Source organism: Falco biarmicus, chromosome 1, assembly GCF_023638135.1.
Source record: "Falco biarmicus isolate bFalBia1 chromosome 1, bFalBia1.pri, whole genome shotgun sequence".
NCBI lineage: Eukaryota > Metazoa > Chordata > Aves > Falconiformes > Falconidae > Falco > Falco biarmicus.
This window is the reverse complement of record NC_079288.1, coordinates 102,968,830-102,993,820: the sequence shown is the minus strand read 5'-3', so window position 1 is coordinate 102,993,820 and position 24,991 is coordinate 102,968,830. Positions and strand designations below refer to the sequence as shown.

Genomic DNA, 24,991 nt, shown 5'->3' with positions numbered 1-24,991 from the left:
GGGCTGGGAGACCTGGGGGTCGCTACGGAGGGACCGGGCGCTATCCGAGGGGCACGCCCGAGGGGGAGCGCCGTGCCCGGGGAGCGGCGGCCGGCGGCGGTGAGGGGCGGCGCGCGGCGGCGCGGCCGCGGGGAGCGCTGGGGGCGATGGCGGCCGGGCGGGCCGCGGGTGGCGGCGGCGGCGGGAGGCGGCGGGCCGTGTCCCCGCCCCGCGGCGCTCTCCCCGCACACGCCCGCCCTGCGCCGCCGCTGCCATTGGGAGCCGAGCAACGCCGAGCCGAGCCGTGCCGAGCCCAGGCAGCCGCCGGTCCCGCTCCGCCGCCATCGCCATGAGCTTCTTGTTGTGAGTAACCGCGGAGGGGGCACGGCGGCGGGCGGGGAGGAGCCCCCCCGCCCCGCTCCGGCCGCCTGGGGAGGGAGAAGGGTGCCTTCCTCTTCCTTTGCCCCGTCCCGCCGGGCAGGGCAGCCCGCCGAGGGGACGCGGCCACCGCCCGGGGCGCTGAGGGAGCGGGGCGGCCGCTCCCGGCCGGCATGGCGCCTCTTTCCGCACCTCCCCGCCTGCCCGTCCCGCTCCGGCGGCGGAGCGGCGCCCTGCCCGCTCGCTCCCTTTGTGCCCCGCTCCCCGGGGGGCCCGGCCGCGCTAACGGCTGTAACGGCTCCCCCCGCCGCGGCAGTTAGCGGCTGCCGGGGCTGGCGCGGCGCCGGGAGGGCGTTTGGAGGGCGGCAGCTCGCCGCGGGAGCGGGGTTTCGCCTTCCCCAGCCGGCCCGGCGCCTCCAGCAGCGGGGACGGGGTGGAAAAGCGGCCGCGGGGGGCGACCACATCCACGCGAGGCTGTTGATGTGGGGTCGGGGGAGGCCCTCCAGGCGGGTGCCGAGGGGCAGCGGTGGGGAGGCGAGGGCAGCTTCGGAGGGAAAAACACCATCGGCTGGACTCCGTGCCTCTTCTTTTTTTTTATTTTAATAACGTTTTTTCTGCGCATAGCAAGGACGGTGTGGGCAGAAGTTGCTGCCCGTAGGGATATCTGAGGTAGATGAGTTAAAACTGGATCGGGTCGGTGCAGCTTGGTGAGCAGCCGCGTTCGGAGGCGCGTTCCCGGCGCGGGTGGCTGCGCGGGTGCGGAGGGGTGCGGGGCCCGCGCGGCGGGATGCGGGGGCAGCGCGGGCAGCGGGCGCCTCTAATGAGGAGCGATCGTTTGCTGCGGCGTGAAAAAACTCCCGTAGGAATTGGTGGCAGTTGAGGTGTGCGCAGAACCTTACATTTTGCAGTTTTGCTTCGTAGACAACAACCGAATGAACTTGGGTCCCTCCCCTTGGGAACAAAGACGAGGTACTTCTGACAATTAACATAAACCGGTTCAGTGACCTATTAATTAAAGTGAAGATGTGCTCTAGGGAAAGAAGGGAAATGCAGGCGGCTGGAAAAAGCGCCCTTGCGGAGCCAAGCTCCGTGGAGGCCTTCGCCCCACTGCGCGTTTGTGCCTTTGGAGTTACGTGCGAGCGGTTGGTGGGACGGTTGCCATGATATCTGACAGTTGTTAAAGGCTTCTATTGATAACCAACAGATGTATACGTAGCCTGCTTTTAGAGAAGATACTTTATCTTGGGAACTGGAGCGTTTTCGTAAGTTGTGTTCTCATGGAGACAACACCAGTGCTGGCTTCCTTCTAAATTTCTCCGTGGCGTTTATCTCTTTCCCGCTCCCATAGCAAACCGGCTTGCCTGTCAGTGCACTTGTACCGTCTTACCCCAAGAGAGATTTTGCAAATCACCTATCAGCTGCAGGGTGGAAGCTGAAAATGGGAGGTGGGTGCAAATTGACTGTCCCTAGTTTCAGGCGAGGTGCTCCTAATGAGAAGCCCAGCTGTCCCCCTCCTTCATAATTCTCAGCTGCTGCGGCAGAGAAGGGGGACAGGATTTCGAGTACAGTGGTGTCCTGGGAGTCTGGTTTGCAAATTAGAGAACCTCCCTCTCTGTGGCATTTGGCTAACTGGTAACGGAAAAGCATGAAACCCTCCACCCTCTGTCACAGGCAATAATGAGATGCTTTTTTCTTTTTCCAGACCCTTCTGAAACCTAGGAAAGCAAACCTTTACCCCCACCTCCATTGTTTCAAGTGGTCCTGCTGGATGAAATACAGACGTGGGAACTACAGCTATTGCATGGCAAAGCTAGAAATGTTGGCAAAGCTGTCTCAGCTGTTGGTGGAGTGTTGTACATGGCACCTAATTTGCTCATCTGCAGTCTAGAAATGGATTTTTAAAAAATAAAGTTAAAATATGCCTGGTAGGCCTCAGGGAGACTAGGAAACTTTCTATTGTACTGGCAAGTAGTTATTCTTTTTTTAAGTATCCAGAAAGTTAGCACCACCTTTTGTCAAACATGAATTTCATGTTAAGTTGATAAGAGTATTCAAAGATAGTAGTTGGATATCTTTACACTTCTACAGATACAGTATTGCAAACTTGTATTTTGAGCTGCAACACCCCCCCATTTTCACAGTACTTTTTACATAGGTTTATCATAGTACTTTTTCACACCCTTTGTCCCCGAGAATTTCCTTGGTATGGAGGTAGCTAAATTAATTGTTTGTTCATGCTGTTTTTTGTGCGTTGCTGATACTGTTATTTTTTTGTGAACTGACTCACAATTTCCTTTTGTGAACTGGCCCACAGTTTTGAACTTGTAATAAAGATGTGGCAGATGAAGACTGTCCCTGTGAGCTTAGACTAGAAAAGTTTTTGAAATTGCAGTGAACCTGTCACGCAGGTTTATCATCAGTAACTTGGCTGTAGTTTGTCAGTTTGACACTCAGGCATGATATCAAAAGCCGTGTTCTGCTTGCAGACTTGCTTGTTGTCAAATAACAGGGTGATTGTGCTTGGATAACACAGGGTGCTTGGGGCCCCCCTCGCCGGCCCGTTGCACAGTCCTTGTACGCTGACAAATCCATTGCTATTCTTTGCTGTTGCTAGGGCCAGTGACATATAAAGCTACATGGGGGGGGGGGGGGGGGGGAATCAAGGGAATCCATTGTCTCCTCTCGTTATGGGTAACATTATAAAAAGACTGTCTTGTGAGACGAATCACTGAATTAATACAACTCAGTTTTGACAGCAATTGTTATTTTCAGTGCCACTGTTTTCTCTTTCTGATCTGTTTCTTCCTTTCTGAAAAGACTTTATAAACCTCTCCAATGGTTGAATAGATTATCCTGAATCTTTCTTTTTTTTTTTTTTTATATATATATATATATAAAAAAAGGAATTGGACTAGAAAATATCTTTGGTTCCAAAAAAATTCAGTTTGGTAAGCTGCCTCTAAAAGGAAATTACAGCATCATTGCAGGTACTTTAACTTACATCTCCAAGGGAAAAAAATTAAAGATAGTTCTGGTAGGCGTGCCATATGGTAACATGCTTGTGTTATCCTACGCTGGTGAAACTTACATAAAAAAGAAGCTAGATGAAAACCATTTATTTTTGAAAGGAAAAGATTCAGTTTTATTGTTGAAGTTGTGGTGTTGTCTTAAAAAAAAGTCATCTGTGTATTCATAAATCCCTGTCAGAAAATTCCAGCCTTTAGTTTTTGTAAAATGAGATTCATGTAGGTAGCTGTAACCGATGTGACTTTGAAAGACTAGGAGCTGATGGAAACAGCAAGTAAGGGTGAGTAGCTGTTGTTTGGGGTGCATATGTTGAGGAATCAACGCAAAGTTAACTGTGTCTTGTTACATGGCATGGCGGAGCTTAGCAGCTTCCTCTGGTGGTGCATGTGGGTTAATTTTTTCAAAAAATTTAGTTAAAGTCATAGTTTTGTGTATGTGCAGAAAGTGCAGTGGGACATTACTTTCTTTTCCTTACATCTCTTGCAAAGTAATACCAGAATCAGAGCTGGTGTGTGTGTTTCCAGATTGACAAGCATTGTGGCCTTCCTGATTTCCCAGTCTGATCCTGCCCTTGAAAAATGTTTTCCCTTCCTCAGCTTTCCTAGATGCCTGAGTTGCTGTTACTTCCCAAATGAAAGCTGCTTCTAAAGTGGGCAGTGTTTTTCAGCTTTGTTGCTCTCCAGCTAGAGTGCTTCCTGAGTGCTCCTGTAGTTAACAGTTGGAGATGTGGTATTTATCTCCTTTTTATCACGGAGTCCCACAGAAGACTGGTTAGGGCTTCTAAACTGGAATTTTGGTCATTGAAAATCAACGTGTAGGCATTTACAGACTGTTGGTCATGGAAAGTACATGCTTGTTGAACATGCAGATGTTTTTCTCCCTGTATTTTCATGTAATGGTTTTCTTCAGTTTTAGCTTGATTAGTGTAATACAACTGTGCAGGCTGTGTTCCTAGAGCAGAGATCAGGGTAGAGGCTCTGGACACCTTACTGTAAAATCTGTTGTTTAACTGTGTTTAGTGTCGTTGTCCCCCCCCCCCGCCCCCACCAGCCCCCGCAGAGTACCAGGAATGAAAAAATGAAGTCTCTTGAGTTTTTGCCTACGAGTAAACTGGAGAGAGAACTGTGAAGTTACTGCTAACTTTTTAATTTTTTTTTTCTAAAGTCTTGTTAACAGCAGTTTTGAGGAAAGCAAAAAGATCCTTACAGGTACAGTTTATACAAAGTCAGCTCTGACAGTGAATGTCACAGGAAGTAAAACTTTTTTTTTTCTTGCTGCTTATAGCTTTCATCGGTAGTGTTAGGTTAATGATTGGACTCCATGATCTTGAGGGTCTTTTTCAATTTAAACGATTCTATGATTCATTTAACTATTGGCTGTGGAAATACATGCTTTTACCTGAAATTTGTGTTTAATGTTGTTGAAGCACGTCATTTCACTTGTAGTGTTAACTCTGTGGTTAATTCCTGTTTTGAAAGACTTGCTGTCAAAAGATTTGCCCCTGGGCTGGCAGCTGGTCTTGCTTTCAAGGAAGGGAGTACCAAGGAACAGAAAGCTTCCGGAAACCATAGCAATGGAAAATTGACATAGAGGCACTCATAGATTCGTTTAGGTTGTAAAAGACCTTTAAGATCATAGAGTCCAACCATTAACCTGGCACTGCCAAGCCCACCACTAAACCGTGTCCATAAGTGCTGTCCCTTGTGCTGCCAGTGGTACGATTAATTCTAAAATTCTCGAGCTTTCTTGAAAAAGGCCTTTCAAAGTGCTTGTCACTCTGCTTCCCTCATTTATCTTCCCTGAAGACCCCCAAGCAGTGTGTTAGGGTGTAGTTTGCTGATAGGCTTAAAGCTTACTGAGGCACTTCTCATCCTTCTAATGAGCTGGTTGAGGAAGCTAAACCAGCAGAAAGCAATTAATTCCTTTTTGGTGTGATTAGTTTTTTGCTGATTTAGGTGCTTGGTATCATTGTGTAGTGACATGAGACATGGTGTTGGAATAATGGAAGCAGCAGGAGTACCTGGATGTGGCAAAAGACAGGGAGGAGGCTTCTTCCTTTTTCTGTGCAAACCGGCAGTCGGTGAGCTCAGCTGTGTCACCAGCCCTGTCCTTCAGACTTCACTGGGCCTTGGGTGTGCGTTGCAACCTGTTCAGGTAGCTGAGTTCTTGCCATTCCTGCCGGTGACTTGGTTTTTTCTTGATGAGTTTGATGAAACGTCTGCTTGTGGTGGTAAATTTGCTTGCGCTTTCAAAAAGTAGCTGATCAAGCAAGCATACGATGAAGCAGAAATAAACTGTAGCCAGCAATGCAGGAGTGCTGCTGTCTTACCAGTAAGTAAGGTTGGAGGTGGAAAGATGCAAAGTGTTTTTTGCTGCTGCCTGGCTTTTATTTCAGAAAGAACGAGTTTGCCTTGGAGTTACAGCTGTGCAGACCAGCTCAGGCTGTAAGATGTCTGAGATTGGAATTGCATTTGAAAAAAAATTTTGCTGCTAATACTCTGTTTTGGGGAATATGTAATGGTTAAAGTGACTGACTGGCACATTTACACGTTTGTAGATGCTTCCTTGGAATGAAAAAAAAAACCACCCCAAACCCCCGAAGAAAGGCATTGTTCAGTGTGAAAGTTGTGTTTACTACATCACAGTGATGTCCGGTCTTAATTGCTTCCTAATTGTTTGCTTTTATGCCAGAATTGTTTTCGCTTGTTTGTCCTTCTCTCTTTGTGTTTGCAATGTGAGTGAACCTATGCAATTAGCTATTTACATTTGTCAGACAAGAACCGTGGTGGAATAAGGATCGCTTTCAGGGGATGATTTGTGCAGCTCAGTTTTTAATCTTGAAAAGGTGCCAAAAGCCTTCAATAATTTTCTGTTAAGTCTCTGGATTTAGGGCCTCTTGGCAACAGGCAGCCATGGTTAAGGACAGCCCTGGGGTCACAGTTGCATCTTATGCTGTATGTGTCCTGAAAGATACGTAGTCTTTTTTATCTTGTTTGAAAAATGATGACATATTAGAAGCATTTGTCCACTGAGGAGTGGCTTAAGAGTTGCGAGTGTGGTAATGTTTTCATGCCCAAGGCTGATGCAATGAAGCTGTAAATAGCTGCATTTAATTAAGCCACTTTGTCTTCCATAGTAAGCAATAAGAAAGTTATTGCTGCCAAAGCTATCAATAAGTTTTTGACCCACCAATCGACCTAAACCACAGGATATGCCTTGTGAGGCTTTTAGCATTTGTAAACAAAGCCACTTCCTATTAGATTTGAGAATGAACTTGCTGTTTGGCTTTTGTCTTTTTTTTTTAAAGTATACAGGGAGTGAGATTGTGGGTTATGTATTCAAATGCTGGAGAACCTGTTTTCACCTGTAACTGAATATAATTTAATTGCTTTTCACAGACTTTAAAATTTTTATAGCCTGTACATTTCATGACAAGGAATTATCAGGATCCAGTGGTTTGCTTTGTCATCTCTTTGTACGATGCTTTTTTAAACATAGCATTTCCTTCCCTTTCACTTCCATAGCACTTCTGGGGTGTTAGTGTCATGCTGGCTGTCAGCGTTGTGATTTCACCTGCTGCATGATATGTAAATGTTACTGATGAGAGGTTGTGATGGACATACTTGTACTGGTGGTGAAGGGCCACGCAGTCCTGTTGGGAAGGTCAGCATAGGTGAAAGACGCTTAAAAGCGTTTGGGAAGAAAAACTGGAGAGGTCCTTTTTGGACTCTCTATGTGACATCTAAGAGCAAGAAAATTTCTTCCTCTGGACAGAGAGAGCCCTGAAAACTTAAAAGTAATCTGTTGCATTTACCTCTTCTGGAAGGAAATAACACTGAATTTTAAAAATGAGCAGTGTGCTACAAATGTCCCTCCAGAGTTACAGTACATTCTGAATAGGTTATCTAAACCCATGTGTGTGCAGCTCTTCTGGATCAATTTAAAGCAGATCATAAAGAAGTAACCACAAAGTTCACTTTATGATTTTTCACATAAGTTCCCAGAGCCAGCAGGGTGGTTGGTCTGTGTGTTGTGTGTCGAATGCCTTCCCAGGGCACTGTTGCCTGGGTTAATATTTTGGGGAAGGAATTTGAAAGAAGGGAATGAGAGCTGGGGATTGGTTGTCTGGAGAGACATACATCTGTGCATCTTAAACTGGGACGTTGATAATAAGTTTGAACTAACTTCTTCTTAGTAGGTACGTCCTTCCAGGACCTGATACCCAGTTTTTGTGCAGTGTAGTAAAATGCGTTGTGCATCTCAGATGTGTTCTGCTTAATTCAAGTCTTTGCTTCCCATTTCAAATACGTAGCCTGAGTCAGCAGACAGTAAATTCATGCGTATGAGATGGTAATGTGTTAATAAAAAGGCAGTCCCCCACTGTGAATGCATGAGGTGATAGTTTTTTCCTTGCAAATATATCTTGAAACTTTTAAAAGCAGTACTTCCAAGTGAACAAAACTTACTCCCCTCTTGCCTTTTTTGTGTTTTGCTTCAGGAGAAAGCTAAGGATAAGGTGCAGCTTTGTGGTCCATTCAGACCTTGTACTTCAAAAGATCAAATTTGGTTGCTCTGATATATCTTGCAAATGTAAATGGTCTTTCTTCCTTTGTTGTCTTTTCCCATTCATACTGAAATCCAGCTGCAGCCTTAGCTTCTTGTCCCAAACTTCCCACTGTTGTTTTTTTTTTGTTGTTTGTTTTGTTTTTTTTATGTGAAGATGGTTCTATCTTGTTCACCCTCTCCTCACTTCCTTCTCCAGTTCACAGCTGTTATTTGGCAGGAACCCATTCCTTTTGTTATTCTTACATACCTCCTGTGATCCTACCCATATTTCAGCTGAGTTTTGTTTGAAGTTTTGCTTCTTTTCCATGTATTTGGTGGGGTTTTTTTGTTTTGCTTTTTTGTTTTGTTTTTTGTTGTCTATCATTGCACTTCATCTTTAAATACGGTAGCTGACCTCCAGAGTTAATTGCTTGTGTCCTAGCGATAGCAGCAGTCCTGACATAGAAAATTATAAACCCTTCCTCAGTGAAGAACATCTTGCAGATAAGAACTTATAATGCCTGGATTTGTTGACTTTCTCCAGTTCCTTTCTTTATGAGCTTAAGTAAGCTTTGGTAAATTCCTCTTCTGCTAAAAACTAAGACATTTGATTTTTGATACAGAAATTATTTCTATCTAAATAACGATTATTTGGGTTTCTATGTTGACCTTAATAAAATAACCCGTATTTTGTTTCGGTAGCTGGTATTTTAATTGCATTTTTACCAACTTCAGTAGTACGGTCCTTGTTTTGGTTGAATGGAGTAATTGTTTTAGAGACTTGCTGAGCTTTCTGGATCCAGGAATCAAAATGGCATTACTGTGTCTTTTACTTACCATACTTTGTGGCAACAAAATACTGCTTTTTCTAATGCTGAAGTGGAAGTTTTACAAAAAATAAAGCATCTCTAATGCCATATTATTAACTTCTGTGGTTGACAACTCTTCTTAAAATTTCTTGTTGCAATGTGAGTGGAAAAGGGGAAAAATCCATATATTTAAATAAAACATAGAACAGTTAAACGGACTGCGGACTCAGTTGTCAAATGCACAAACTTAAACTGTTTCAAAAGAAATGTTCTCCTGTGTACATAGGAGTTATTGTTCCCGCTCAGGTGCTTCAGACAGGTAGATTTCCCTGATAAGATACTTTGCAAGATATAAGCAAATTTTACTGCAGGTAGTTACGTATAGCACATACAAGATTGTATTAAGTATGGGGAATGTGTAAGAAATACTTGGTGATGAGATAATGCAGTGTATTTTTGGAAAGCTGTTAGATTATTCATTACTGCCTCCTGTCCATTTCTTCTTCCTGTTATTCTTGGTGTTATTTCTTGCCTTCAATAATTGTACTGTTATTTCCTGAATTCAGACCCCGTTTTAGCTATTAATCAAAGTGTAAGTGTAATCTTACCCACATGCTTTGAGGTTTTTGTGTTGGGAAGTTGCCAAGTTTTTCTTGTTGGCCGTGTTCATATCATCAGCCTGTTTTGCGTGGGGGTTACAATAAAAGACAGCCTATTATAAAGTGTTAAAGTGACTCCTCCCCAATAAAGTTTAGTTGTTTCTCCTTTTTTTAAACTTTGCCTTTTTCCTAAACGCATTAATAGATTTTTCTTTTTATTGTGTTTGAAAGGAATGAAGACTGTATTAAACTGTTTAGTGTTTTTTGTTTGTTTGGTTGGTTTTTTTTTTAATGGCCTGCTGTGATAGGTTGGGTGACTAGATTTGCTGTAGTCATTCATAAAGCAGCATTTTGGGAAACCATCCATGTTCTGAGGCATGTTCTCCAAGCACTATATTTAGTGTATAAGTAAGGATCTAATTTGATATTAGAGCCAGGCTTTTATTGCTGCAATTCATCATCCTCAGCGGTGTGTAGATCACTTTCTGAAAAGCTCTGCTTCGTACTTTTTTAAAGGTATTTAAAGGATGTGACTATCCTTTAAATAGATTTAAAGCAGATTCGGTTTAGGATGCAGATGGCATTAGTAATGCAAAAGCATAAAGAAAATTCAGTTGAATGTAAGGAAATCTCTGAGGCAGGAGGAAAAGTTTGCAGTGGAAAGTAGTATATACCTTTTGCATGGGACACTTTTATCCTTGTTTTATCAAATCGAAAAAGTACTACAGTAAAGAAATCATAGGTAGGCAAACCCTGTTAATCACCTGTTTTATTTATTTGACATGCCTCCCTCTTTCCTCTTGCCCCACAAACCGGTGATGCTTTGTAGAATGGCAGTGTGCAAGGCTGCCCCAGGCAAGCTGGAGCTCTCCAGGCCACTTCCTGGTAGTTTCAGTTACTGGTTGAAAGATCTTGAACTCCTTCATGCCTACTTAAATGTTTTAGTAAACCTTCTTTCTTTATTAACGTTTCCAATATCTTTTCTTTTAAACACAGTCAGATGTCTTGTTGAAAGAAATAACCCGGACTTGCAGCTTTATGTATTTCCTTGTATTTCTTTTATAATTTGCTTAGTTGTGTCCATAATGGTACTTCCTAGGTTTGATTCTGATTGTGGATACTATCATTCTGTGGTTGATTTGTTTCCCTCTCTTGTTGGTATTCACTTGGATTGCCAGGCCAGGACTTGAATGTTACTGCTTCCTTCTTAAGAAGAAGAAAAAATACTGTTCTGTTTCCTTATGTTCTGCATGACGTTTGAGTTTTCTAATACTGCTTTTCATGTTTCTGCACGTCTGCATAACATGTGCTGTGTCATCCTTACTCCCACATGTGTTACTGAGCATTTTCCCTCTGCGTAATTGTTTTCCTTTAGAACATAACATTTTCTTGGAAACATCCGAGTGACAGGTTTTAACAATTTCTCGAAAATACGCAAACATGCTTCTTCCCCAGATTTGCTTTTTGGTTCTGTGTCCTCATTATGCATCTAAAAGAGGAAGACTAAGATGGTTTGGGCTGCAGACTTCACAGGGATGGGTCTTTCTACAGGTTTCGATGGGTATGGAGTGCATAGGTATGGTTTTGATAACAAGTGTGGCATGCGTCATTGTCTGTCACAGGCATTTGACTCTGTTGTTTCAGAAATTGCTTGCCACGGGGCAGAACTGCATTCTCAGGGGCTGGAGTTCGCCTGCAGCGGTCCTTGCTGCAGGGTACATATGCCATCCTTGTCAGCAACCTTCGAGCTTTTTTCAGTAGTCTACTATTCACAACTTCACAGAGTCCTCTTCCTTCAAAGGAAAATGCGCCATGCACTCACATACAGCAGAAGTAAGTGTTCAAATGGCATTTTAGTGCCAAGTTTTGTCTATGGGAAAGGGTAAGTTTTACAAAAGAAGTGTAGCTAAGTCTACTGAATGATTTATTAGGTACATTCATGCACTAAACTGAGGTCTGAACCTCCGTGGAAACTAAACTTTGAAGCATAACTAGGTGAAGTTCTAACTTCTGTTTGAATTAGTGCTGTGCCCTCCCTTTTAAGTGAGCTAATGCTAATTGACAGAAATAAGGGTTTCCTGAGAAAAGAGGGGAACATTAGTGGGAAAACAGTGCTGTTAAGTTTGCAGAGAGCTTTATTAGTGACTGAAATGGTGAAGATACTAAATGCCATCTCAGTGGTCCGTAGGAAAAATCAAAGTAATTGGAGAGGAAGGAATACTTAGTGTTTACCACCTTCAAAGCTGTTAGTCGCCTGCTCTTTTAAAGTAGTAGTACATGAATATTAGGATATTAGAATCTCCAGAAATAAATCTGGTTTTGATTATGCCATACAATTCCATGGGGGTGTGTGTATGTACATGGTAGGTGTTAGTATTCAAATAGTTGGGGAACCTGGATCTGATTGAAAGAACCCCAGAAAACCAGCCAAGACTGGTCCTCTGCTTTCTTAAAAATCTGACCTCTGTTTGTAATAAGACAGAAATTTTGTGAGTGAAGACAGCATTGCATTTGCCTCAAGGTAGTCAGTGGGAGCATGCAGCAAAACATTCTGGATAATCTTGATTCCTCTCATGTAACAGGATTTCAGGTGGATGTCAAGGGGAGAACATGCAGAGATACTTTGGTCTTTGCTAAAAGCCTGCCTCTTGCAAATTGGCGTGAAAACTTGTTTCAAGGGATGTTCGGTGGTCTTAAAGCTCTTGAAAAAGTCTGTGAAGAAACCTGTGAGCAGTAGTGGGGCGGCATTGCTGAAACACGCACAGTGAGCCTGTTGGGAGGCTGCAGATTTTGTACCACAGCTGTGTTCCAGTTCCTCTGCTGTCTGCCTGTTTGCCGGCTTGTCTCTGCAAATCAATAGGGCTTAGCCGAATGTGCACTCCTTTCTTCTTTCACCTTCAGTTTTTCTCTGATGGATTCTCTTGTGCGCTGCTTTTCGTAACTCTGGCTTGTCCCTCTCTTTGCCCAGCATTGCTGTTAGGCCTACAGAAGACAACGCTTGAGAAGTTGAGTCATTTCCGCAACTGTTGGCTGCTCTGGGAATTAGTTTAATTGTGTTTTTGAGTGCACAGGCAGAGCTCTGGTAGTATCCACTGAGGGCAACTGTGACTTGCTTTGTTTATTTTGCGGATTTTCCAGGAGATGAAAGTGTATTAAATGAACATGCTGTGAATAAAACAAGGGAATTTATTTTGCGTGTAAGCATAGCAAAGTGATGATGATTTCCTGGTTAGAGGATGGTGTTCTAGACTCTTACTTGTTCCTCGCATTAGGAATTGTGATTACTTGGGAGAAGGGTTGCATCCAGCGGGGTGAACGGCAGGAACACCATTGCGACCTGCCTGGGTGGTGTTGTAGTAGACGTCAGTGGTGTAGCACAACACCTCCCCCTTGTTTACAGGCACGTTTTGAACTCCCAGATGGAAAACTGGTGGAAGAGAGACAGGAAAGCAGAGGTGCCTGGCTTGGCTAGAAAATGTTCTGTGGCCACCTAATGTCTTTCGGGGTTTGGCACAAAGCGTGCTGCTGCAGAGTGAGTGAGGGCATGTGTCAGAGGGAAGAGTGAAATGGCCATTTTCCAAGGGCCAGTCACCTGTCCTCTAGTCATCGCTCAGCCAGCAAAATTTGTCTTTAGCTGTGTTATGGTGCACATAAGAGCATCTGACTTCTGCTGGGCAAATCCCACATTTGGTTGACTCCACTGACTCTAAAATGTGTATGTATAGAAGAAAAAAATTTATTTTAAGAATGTGGACATGTACATGTTACAGCAGCTTTCAACACTGGGTGGTGATGATTGGGATGAGCAAAAGCAAAAAAATCATTCCTTAAGGCTACCTTAAATAATTTTCTTCTTACTGGATGTGAATCATCTGATAAACTTCTGCTCTTTTACATGTAGAGTCTTGTGTATAATGATATGTGTATTTAGGAGCTATTGATGAGATGAGACTTTTTCATCTGCCTTTTCTCTTACCATTCTGTGTGGAACTTCAGTCTAGGAAGACAGCTGTTTTTCTGAGAAGGGAAAGCCAGATTTTAGCCCCTGCCTTGCTGGGTAGGGAATTCAGAATCTTATAAACCCACCCATTTCACAGTCAGTACTAGAAGGGAGGTGCTATGTAAAATCTGTGATGGTGATAATGGACACTGTGCCCCTTGAGAAGCATACTCCGTGGAAAAGTCTGCAGAAAATTGAATGTACTGTATGATGTAGCAAAGAAAAAGGGTGGGATGAGGGAGGACAGATGATGGTATTTAACTGAAAAGAGTGGGGTTTGGGGTTTTGTCTGGATTTGTGTTTATTCTATTTCCAGATATTTGAAGAAGCTCTTCTTTTAGGAGTAACCTGTGTTGTATTGCCATCATTGTCCATTCCCCGTGATTAAAGATAAGGGCATTGTTTTAAATTCCCCTGGTCTGTGATACTTTTTCAGATGAGGAAACTTTTTGGTTCATGTTTGGTGGTGGCTTTTTTTTTTTTTTTGAAGCATGATGTTCAATACTTAAAGACATGGTGTTTGAAACTAGGCTTTTTTCCTTCCTCTCTCATGTGAAAGCACACCTTGCCTGAAAGCACACCTTGTCTTTTGTGGAAAGTTGCGTTTTGTATCTGTTACCGTGGGATTTATTTATTTTTTAAAGCTGAATTTCTTGTCAAGCTGCTAAGCTCAAGGACCTGGGGTTTGGAAGACAAGTACTGCAGGCATGGGCAGGGAGGCAGGTGCTGTAGGCAGCTTTGGTGTGCTGAGCACCTGCAGGATGGGGAGCTGAGCAGAGCAGGGGCTGCAGCCGCTCTCCCTGACCCACCCCTGTGCCTGGCTCGCGGGGGACCCTGACCCACAGCGGGGGTGGCCACGGTGTGGGGCGGTGGGAGATGGGAGGCAGGCTCCCTCCCTTGCAACAGGGAGTCCGCTGGCTGAAAGGACAGCTTAGCACAGGAAGCAGCACGGTTCTGGAGCAAGCAGGAGCCACTGTGGGAACATGGCAGGGATGGATTTGCACAGAAATATATGGAAGCCCAATTTTTACTTTGGCAGAATCGAGTACTCATTCCTGAAGGTGCCCCACACAGCTTTCCTGAAGGAGCATGCTGAAATCTGGAGAGAAGTAACTTGGCTCCAGCTCCTTGGGTTGTAAAGCATGGTACTGGTCTTTTGTAGCCTTGGCAACTGGCTTTGGCTTGGGCAGGCAGTAGGTGAGTTCATCACACAAAGACATTCCTTAAAAAGCTGAGGCCTTTTGCTTACCATGTGCAGTGTTAGCTTTGGGAAGAATCATTTCTTGGGCATCCTTACTTTCACCGTTTTTAACTTCAATATTTCTGCTTTCAGTGACTTACTCTAGGTGTAGCAGACAATTTAGGTTATTATTGTATCTCATACTAGCTACAATGGGAAGCTTGTGCCCTTAATCTAATATTTTCAGTTACTGTTTCCTCCAATAGAGTATATAAACAATAAACAAGGTGTATTCTGCTCCTATAGGAATGATCATGTGTCTGTGGAAATTTTTCAAGTCAGTGCAACTGATTCTTCCTTAAGAAAAACAAAAGAGACAAAGCAAAACAAAAATCCTGGGTCTGGAATTGCTTTGTAACCACTGCTTACCTTTTGGGAGCAAAGCTATGTTGTGTAAGGAGTTGGCAGTTCTTAACTCTTTCCCAGACGGGCTGCTTTGATTAGTTAAGTGATCTTGGCAGAGTCTGTTTCCTTCCATGTGCAGAGAATTACACTTTTTACGGCTTAATATTTGTGAAAGTTACTTTTGTTAGATGGGAGCGGTCTTTAGAAGTATGTTATTTTTATTAGTGTTCAGAATAATGCAGCGACTATATCTGAAAAAGTTTACACAGAGGGACGTTTTTCAAGGTGGGACCTATCAGCTTGTGTGCTGAGATTTCAGATTCCTCTTAAATGTTGAGTTGTAACCCAGTATTGGACTGCCGCGGAGCACACAGGTCTTCTGAATTTGAATTGGCTGGACTGATAGCACCATGCCTCATTTCAGACCATTAGCCTGTGCTGTTCAATGAGTCTCATAGTCATCTTCATGGGAAGCAGTATTGGGGAGTAACAGCATTTGAAAAATGGAGTATAGCTCTTGAATAGCTGGGCTCTGGGATTTCTCCTCCTGCCCCCTGAGCATGGCAGAAGCTCTTGCTTCGCTGGCCCATTGCACCTGTAACCTCTGCGCGTGGGATTAAAGCTTCCTTGGCTGTCTTTCTCTGTCCTAGATTGGTGGTTACTGGATTTGTCTTTAGACCCCCTGCATGGTGGTACATCAAAGGTACATGAGGTTGTGGAATGCTTGTTTCCCCAGTTCTTACATTGAATTTGTTACCTCCCAATTAAAGTGAACTGACTGAGACAAGCTTATTTTAATGAGCAGAAAAGTGACTGGGAAATAATTGTATTTTTGGTATTGTAAGAAAGTAATGCCTGGCTTGCACACCATCTCTCTTCAGAACAGAGATGTTGTGACTGTGCAGTTTTATAAATAGAAGGGCTCAAGTTAAATCTTGTCAGTGCAGATTTTGAACACGTACAGCTTAATTTTACCTGCTGTCCTTCTGATGTTGTGATTGTCACAGGGAAAATGCATTTAAATACTGCAGCTATTGATTAATTTCCAAAAAGGAGCCTGAGGGTTTTTTTTTTTAACTTTCTATGTTAACTATTGGAAACTAACATGGTCATACTCTGTTGTATCTATTCTCAGCAGGGTGTTCTCATTTGAACCCTATATTATTGTTTGAAGGCTTGAAATGTTTGCTTTTCTGGAATTTGGTTCTAGTCTTAACAGTTTTCTGCGTATTGGGGTTTAAAAAGAGGTGCAGCAGGAGAAAAGAGACAAGGAGATACAGAACTAAAACTTGGGAACTTATCTGATAAATTTACTTGTTGGCCTTTGGCAATGAGCTGCTGCCTCAGTTTCCCGGTGTCTAACAAGACGCTAATGAAGCCTACTTCAAAGATACTTTGTGAGAATTAATTAATACTTGCAAAGGCCTTTGAAGATGAAAACGCAGGAGCTGAAATATGAAAAGTTTCCATGCCCCAGGTAAATGTTCTGTGTGCTGTCTTGAGTTTGACTTTTTCAGAATCTCTTGAGCACTTTCAAAGATTTTGAAGGGCTTATTTCAGTTGGACTGTGGTGGTGAACACTTGTGAGAGACGCTGAGTGGTATAGCTGCACTTGCAGAAGTAAGTTACTTGCACCTTCCCCCAAGGAAAGAAAGATAATATCCCAAGGCCTCAGCATTATATACCAGTTAGAAGAATATAGGTGGCAGGTGTGTCCTGAAAATGGTGCCACTGCAGCATTTTCTATTTATTTTTCCCCAGGGCAAGTTTCTGTCCTTTCTAATGTTTGTTAAAACAGTCCACTGGTGAGCCCCATATGACATGATTTACACTGCTTGCAGCACTGTGTTCTTGAGCCTGCAGTTAGCTTGCAACAGTTTGGAGGAGCAGTGCTCTCTGTACTTGCTGTGGAAGTTGAATGCTTGTGGTATCTTAAAATGTTGATTTCTTGTAAAAGATGTCAGTTTAGTATGTGATGTGCAAGTAGGTGTTCAGTGGGGAAAAAAAAAAGTTTTTCAGATTCTCACATCTTCTTCAGGATGGTGTCTCCTTTTCTCCTTCCATTTTGCCAATGGTGTAGCAATCGCGTGCTTTATAAGTACTGCATTAGTTGGAGATGCTGTAATGAATTGTTAGTGAATTATGGGATAACATGCTCTGGTTTTGTTTACTTGAGGAATTTGAGGAAGACTTCGGAGCACTGTCAGTATTTCAGTGGTTTAGGTTGCGGTGCTGCTGCAAAACGGGTAGGTTGCAGTCTGGCAGGATTTGGGCTTACGTCTGCATCCATATGTTTGGTTGTGAAGCACAATGGATTCAGGGCAAGGGTTTTTTCTTGTCAGTTTGAGCCATGTTAGACACAACAGTAGGTAAGAGCTTGAGGTTAGTTCTGTGGTAAAAACAAGCTGTGAAGCCTTAAGTTTTGTGCATAAGGAGCCTGAACTTTTCTGGTTTAATTCAAGCTTCCCTGGATACGCAGCAGACTTCACAGAAATAGGTAGACCGCTCCACTGAAAGACTGCACTTGGGTTTGAGGAGGTCTAAGCCAGGCCAGCCAAAGTGCTTCTCTTAGGGGCGCAAAGGTTTAAGTGGCTTCTTCCCTGCAGTTAACAAGAAGTGTATCAAGAGTTTAGACTGGATATTTAGCTGCTTTGATTGTAAAAGATCTGCCAGTGCTGTGTTTGAAGCTGAAGTGGGCTGCTGAGGCAGCTTGGGAAGCGTGGTGTAAGCAGGACGCCTGAAACTTCTCCTTTCTTCTGTAAATGTCATCTTGCTAACCTAAGACAGAACAGCCTGCAGAATCCGTGTTATTAAAAACCCTCCCTGTCAGCAGATGACTTGATCAAAATTACAGCTTTGGAGGAAATGCTGTGTTCTTGCTTACAAGCAGGTTGTGACGTCTTTGCGAGGCCAAGCAGTGTGTGGGCTTGTGAGAGTGGGACGCCACTCCTGCGGCTTGGCGGTGTGGCTTCCTGGCCAGGCTGCCACGCTCATCCTGGCACAGTGAGTCAATCCCTTTAAACACATTTCCAGATTTAGTGCTGGGTCGGACTGCATCTGGCACTGCTGTAGCTGTACTTACCTATAAAAATAGAAGGGCATAATTTGCTAGAAATATTGGATGTGGGAGTGAAGGGAGCAAAACGTCCTTGGAATTGCAAGAATTCTTTGAGAAGTCGGTTCTTCTTGAAAAACTAGAAATTGGTTGTGACAAATAGAGGGGGTGATGCAATCTGTTCCCCATTTCATGACCTTTTTATATGGGATCTTCGGTGCGGTATTGCTGAGGGCTTCTCCGTCCCCTTTCACTTCTGCATTAATATGATATTTTGAAACTGAAGGAGAGTTCAGAGACTCTTGGCAGGGAAAGGCAGGTGTTGCATACTAGCTCAGAGCCTTTTAAAATCTCCAGAGAAATGGCTCACAGATACAGCTAATTCTGTTACGGAATGTAGGTGAAAATAAAGTGTCATACTTTTGATCAAGACATCTATTATTGTATGTATCGTTGGCCACCAGTCAGGCCTGTAAAGTTACTTTTTTGTCTGAAATTCAAGGAGTTGAGGAAATAGACCTGGAAGAACACAACTGTCTAAATCTGTCACATGTAACAGATTGACATAATAGGAAGAAAAATATTACTTATTCTGGCTTTTCAGATCGCTTCAGCTCAGTGTTGGGAATCATAGCGTAGGGCAGCAGGAGCAACATGCTGCTGTGGTCGGGGTTTAGGGAGGGAGCAGGATTACATAGGTAACCATTTGAAGAGGTAGTTAACTGACAGTGCTAAGGCGTAAATAAATGATGGTGGTTTTTTATTAAAGAATAGGAGAGCTTCTGAACTGACGAGGTAGTTGAAATAACGTTTGCAGCAGCACTTGTAACTAGACTTCCCAAGAGAAAATGTGTCCTGTAAGGATTTTGGCTTAGAGAACCTGTATTAGGTTGTTGAGTCCCTGAACTTCTGTTTGTATCAAGGAGTGCACGTCCGTGCGTGCAGTTAACTGGTATCACATATGGTAAACTGCATAGATGCATGGCATTCTGGTAATTTTGTGCCAAAATTGCAGATATTTCCATAGCACACGATGACTAGCAGCCTGCGTTTATCCTTATTAGTTTTCCTTTTGGATGCCTGCCTGCCTTTTGTGTGAGACAGTTTCCTGCTCTCAGGATGGCTGTGCTGAGTTTGAGAAGTAGTGATCAGAAAGGTAGTGGAGGCAAATATGGAATGCCTTATTTAGATAGCTGATGAGACCATACCATTGTGTATTCTGTTACAGCTTTTGCCAGCTCATGTGAAGAAGCCCTCTGCTTCTGGGAAGAGGGTAGCAGGGATTAAGTGATACCTAATGATAATCCAATGTGTTGTGCAGTCTCCGCTTCCTTGACCATAGAAGATTTCTGCTGGGTATTCGGCAGATCTGCAATGACTTGGTTTGTTATCTGGCAGGATAACAGTCTGGGGTGGATAGGGACTGAATTCCTACCCAGAGTTTTCTCAAAATAAATATTTTTATTAAGGCAGTTCCTTCACCATGCTTCCCTTGTGCCTTGTTCTTGAACCCTCATCCCTTCTGCTGGCTTACCCTTTTTGATAAAATTCAAACAATTTATTGGTTTAGTTATTTCATAACCTTTTCCCAGTTACTGCTTTGTATGTTTCTATGCTGTATGCTCCTCCTGAGCAAAGATTTTGTACTGAAGCTGTTAGTGGGATGCTGTCCTTCGTGATCTCAGTCCTCTTGGTAAGTGCTGTCTCTGTCTGGGTAGAGCTTTCCTCATCATGCTTGGGGAGCTCCATGCACAAAGCAGTAGGTCTGTAATGAGCTTGTAGATTTTGCCTTGGGCGGCTGCACCAGACCAGTTACAGCAGTTAAGTTTTTCAGTCTTCATTATTACATGAAAATGATAGTATTGTGAAGGAGAAGCTGATGTAGGTTAGGTTTTGAAACACGGTGAAAGGAGGACTTGAGTGTTAGGAATTGGGGATTCTATGTAAGCAGTGGGCGAGGGGAGGGAATCTCTTTCTTTACCTTGCCATTTATGATGAATGGGTGACTTGAGCTCTTGTGGCAGTAAGTCTGTGGAAACCTTTGGTTTGCTTTTCATGAAAGTATTAGGAGTTGGTTTTCTTCATGATCTAGTTAAATGGAATAAGAACAAAATCTTGTGAGCATGTTAGGAAGTGCTGTGCTTGTGTTTAGTGTGTGCTGTTTTTCCTTCAGCTTACACTGACGTGCATGGAAAGGTAACGATACCAGTCTCTCTAGCTCTTCAGTTGTTGTGAATATTCCCTTGCGTCAGCCCTGTCCATGCCGCCACAAACCAAAGCAATGGCTAGATATTTTAAGTTGAATTTTTACCCCCTGTGTTGGCGTGGTGGCTATAAAGTGGGTAGTATATTCCTGAAGAGAAAAACTTGGGTCTACTCAAGGAGCCAGTTAAAAGATTTGGGGTTTTTTTTGTTCAGTGTTTTTTTCAGTTGCTTTTTCTTCAGAGTTGGTTTGAACCTGGCCTGGCAACAAGTGCAGGTGGCTGGAGGAGTGGGAGGTGAAGGGAACTCCCTGAGCCACAGAAGCTTCTTGATCCCACTGGGAGGCAATTATATTTAAGATTGAAATCTGGTGTCCTTGCTCGGGGTGAAATGCAAATGGCTGGGTGCATGTTAAGAAGTGTCCCATAAGAGAGGATATGGGAGCTGTATGTTTCCTCTTCCTACTTCTGGCTCTTGGTTGCATTTAGTACCTGACTGCATTAGTATGGTTTTGGTACCTGTGTGAGTGTACAAGGCCTGTTCACCTGGATCATGCCACGATGCCCATTAGTCCAGCCAAGTGCTGCTTTACAAAGGTTAGAAAACAGGATTACACTGGAGGACTTTGGAAGGGGGAGGATGCTGCTCTTCCTCCTTTGATTAGGACCATGTAAATCTCTAACCAGCCGGACTTGTGGGATCTGTGCAATACCCAAAGATGCACCTGCAGAGTCGTTATCTGCCCAGAGGAATGTTGGGGAGCTCATTATTTATGCCTAGTTTCACTGTGTTTTCTTCTTCCATTGCTCTTGTTCAAGTCTAAACTGAGACTTACTGAACTGTTAGGTAGTTTCATCGTACGCTTGGCAACTGGCATGTTCTCAGTCACCTCTCGTGTTTTGGAAAGAACAATTTTTGTTGTGTTCTTTGGTGCACACTGTCTCTGATAGAGCTGTTGGCATTCAGGATTGTAGAAAGAAGTGATCTTTGTTAATTTTTTGTTGATGGCTGTACTGTGGTGTGGTGGGCAAAATGAGATGCAGAATGAAGTTTCTCAGAGTGCTTCTGTGTGACAGGTAGCTGTCACTTGCATTTCCCCAAAGATAAGCTTACAACCCTAATCATCAATCATTAACCCTAATCGTTCAATCATTAAATATTTAGTGAGCTGAGGAGAACCCTTGTGCACCACTAACAAATATTCTGTTTGGTCCTGTAGAGATGGTGAAAAGTTGCTAAAGTCTTTTTATATATAAAGAAGTGAGAACTGCATAATACTTGTCGTGAAAATTCTGCTGTCTGGCTTTCACATCTTTCTACTTGCTTTCATTGGAATTTAGAGTTCAGTTTTCCACTCTTGACAGAAATCTTTTTTCAGCTCATACACTAAAACATTCACAAATATTGGCTCATTTGACACTTTACTGCAAATATTTAATTTTACATGTCATGTTTCTGACATGTTAGGGGTTAATGTGTCATCCAGGCTCACTGCCATAATTTTAAATTCAAATGTCTTAACTTTTTCCCTAAGTGAGTCCATGTTTTTCTAACAAAATTATATGTAAGAAAATTACATGAAAGTTGTAAAAGTTGTCATCCTTATTTCTCACCTAACTGTTAGGCTGAAAGGTCTGTATGCTGTGAAACCAGGGGAAAATGACGTAGAAAGTTTGTGGGAAATGGGGAATTGTATCAGCCTTCAGCTAACGTCTTCATGTATTTTTTAGCAACTGTATTGTGAAAATTAAGTTCCTACACAATACCAGATACTGGAAAAGTTATTTTATTGGTAGCTAAGATATTATTCTGAATTGGCTAGTTCTGCAGAAAGTATGCCTTCCTAAATAACAGCAGTTTGGTTTTGAGGAATTAATAGTAACTATTTAGCACATCATATCTGATTTGAAAAGACAGGGATCTGAACAGGTTGTCCCTATCTTCTTATTACACTTGCACAGGTGTGCTGACATTTCATGTCTCATAAAGTTGGGTGTTAGAAAAAAAACATGGGGTTTTTTTGGTTAAATAAATAGTGACTTTCATTACCATAACAAGCTTTATGACTGTTCAGAGTAAAGATTTCCATTTGGCAGGGCTGCTGTCATGGATATGTGGCTGTCCAGATTCTGGGGAAGGAGATACTGTTTGTCTTGTCTTGCCTGCAATCCATTTTGCTGAGAGAGGGAAGGGAGTCTGAGTGTTCCCAATTATCTGGCTGGCTTAACAGTAGGGTGAGCAGATGAGAAGGCAGGGTAGTGGAGAATCGTTTAACTGTTTAAAACAAAAAAGTCAAAGCACCTGTTAACTTGTGCATCCCAGTTCTTGTTAAATACCCTTTTTTGACATGAAAATACGGGCGTGGGGATAGTATTTAATGGTAATTCCATGTGTAAGTGTGACTTCTCCGCTCCTTTCTTATTCCCTTTCCTTTCCACAAGTTTTCTAAGTATTTCCTCTCCCTTCTGCAGTGGTAGTCGCTCTTCCAAAACCTTCAAACCAAAGAAGAATATTCCAGAGGGGTCTCACCAGTATGAGCTGCTAAAACATGCCGAAGCCACGCTTGGAAGTGGTAACCTCCGGATGGCCGTTATGCTTCCAGAGGGTGAAGACTTAAATGAATGGGTTGCAGTTAACAGTAAGTCGGCTCACCTTTTTTTCGTAAGGGGGTTGCTGAATGTGGCCTGACACTTGTGGGAGGACAACTGTGTGCCCCTTTCTAGTGGGCTAGGCTCTTCTGTCCTGCACGCGCCACTCTGTTGCTGTTGGGAGAGGTGAATGTCGTATCATTTAGAACTGATAGATGCAGAGCATCTCACAGAGAACAAAAATTCCTTAATCTCCTTGTGCCAAAAATATGTTCCTGTTAACAAAAGAATTCTTATTTTTAGTGGTTACAGTTTGAGCACTTGATCACAAACAAGTGCTGAAGTAGGAATGTCACTACTGTTTTTAGAAAGTAGCCTGTCAGTGCCACCTCAATATGTTTACTCTAGTTCTTTCTCAGCTAGGGTTGTAACCCAGCGGTATAGTCAAGCCTCTACATGCTAAGTGTAAAACCTTAATTTAGTTAAGCATGAGGGCCCAGGTATAAAAGGTGCTAGAGACTACAGTCACACGAATGGCCTGGCTTTCCTTGTGCCTGTAACAAACCCAGAGATTGATCTTTGTAATTTTCCTAAAGTTAATTCCTTTTGTTTCTACTGAGTTGTGAGCCTTTGCTCTGGTAAGTCTCTGATGTCATTATTTTAACTTCCCCTAAAGCTCTTTGTCCTAGCTCTGCTTTCATGCTAGGTCAGGCCAAACAATGATGCCAAAATTAGTGTTTTCTGATTGCTTGACCATGTTTCCTCCTCCTTCCTCTCCCTGCTGCATGAATTTGCTGCCTGCCTTCTGCTCCTAAAGAATGGATTAACCCAAGGCCTATCATGCTCCTTAGCCCGTGCAGGGTTTTGGCTGCCCCTGTGTCTGGGTATTTCATCATCTTTTTGTGTCTTTGGCTTGGCATGCTTCCCTGATTGTACGGTATTGATTATGCACTGCAATGCAGTATAAATTATGCTCAAGATAAATGTCTTCTAATTGTTTGTGTGGTTCTGTCTATTTCTTCTTGCTCTTTGACGTGTTTGGGAAGTGAAACTGTCATACTGGCTTCAACCTTCCGCTTCCCAATTAGCCACACAGTGCTCTGATATATGACTTGCCACTGCTGGCACCATTCTTTATAAAAGTTTGTTAATGCTGTATTGCAAAACTGTCTAGAAAAAAAGCCAGCCCATTTTTATGAGTAAGCATTACTAAAGATGCTTCATCTGTTGCTGGCATCCTTCCCTTTTGGTGGCTCCTTCACTCCATGTCTCTTATTTCCTGTGTGGCAGTGGTGTTTTTCCCTTCCCAAATGACTTGACTGCTAAATTAGCTGGGTGGCAAAAGGCAGCTCCCAGTCTTTTGTCAGCAGCTGCGTTTTGTAATGAAATGGTCTTCTTTCCTGCTTCCTGCAGCAAAGTGGGGTTTTAAATGTTTAATTTTTTTGTCTAGAAGCGATGAACTCATTATGTGTTCCCTTCATTTACAGCATCTCTCTCCCACACCTAGTACCAGTTCATGGTAGATTTGAGCCCCTTCTGTTGATGGAGAGATCTAAAAAGGAAATCAAATGTGTAACTTAATGTCACTGGTTTTGCCCTTCACAGTAGCGAGAGCACAGGACCGAATGGGCTCTGCTCTTCCGCTTCTTGCTCAACTCTTAGCCTTACTAATGTTTGATCGTAACGAGTTGATGTATATGTAGGTTTTTCAAATATGTATTCAAAATAAAAAAAGGTGAGAAGTGTATAAGTGGTTTGTTTTGAGTTTGATTTTGAAATCTCCTTGATGTGAAAATACTAAAAAATAATTTCAAAAGTGCATCTTGCCCGTATCTTCGCAATACAACACAAGACAGTATGCACTACTTTGAGTAGAAAAGCACTTTGAAAAAATAATCTAAGCCCTCAAAACTTAAGAACAATAAGTAAAAGGAGGAAATGAAAATATGTGGAGACCCCATACAGCTCTACACAAGCTGGAAAGGAGGTCCTTACATTTTTCTTGCTTGTCACATGCTGCTGGCTTGGATGGATGGATGGTGTGTCTTATGGCCTTTTGAGGCTTGCAAGTGTGGGATTCACAATAATCAGTCATCTTGTTGAAGTCTGTGTGGGTTTTTTGAACATGCTTGCCTTGAAGCAAACATTGGGCTGTGGTTTCTACTGGGAGCAGGGACTGGAAACTTAATTATCAGTTCTTGCGTATGCTTAAGAAACGAGGGCT

At 43.0% G+C, this 24,991-nt stretch overlaps 1 protein-coding gene across 2 annotated transcripts in view; it reads left to right on the top strand.

Moving 5' to 3' along the window:
- The first annotated feature begins 116 nt into the window (after nt 1-116).
- The window catches only part of MOB1B (MOB kinase activator 1B), a 44,753-nt gene continuing 19,878 nt past the window's right edge, over nt 117-24,991 (top strand). Inside the window, exons 1-2 of one of the 2 annotated variants that reach the window (XM_056354544.1) lie at nt 117-339; nt 22,651-22,817. In XM_056354544.1, the coding sequence (XP_056210519.1) occupies nt 329-339; nt 22,651-22,817 (178 nt within the window). In that variant the 5' untranslated portion in view covers nt 117-328. Of the gene's footprint in view, nt 343-22,650; nt 22,818-24,991 lie in introns of both variants that reach the window. The other variant, XM_056354534.1, reaches the window with a different exon arrangement.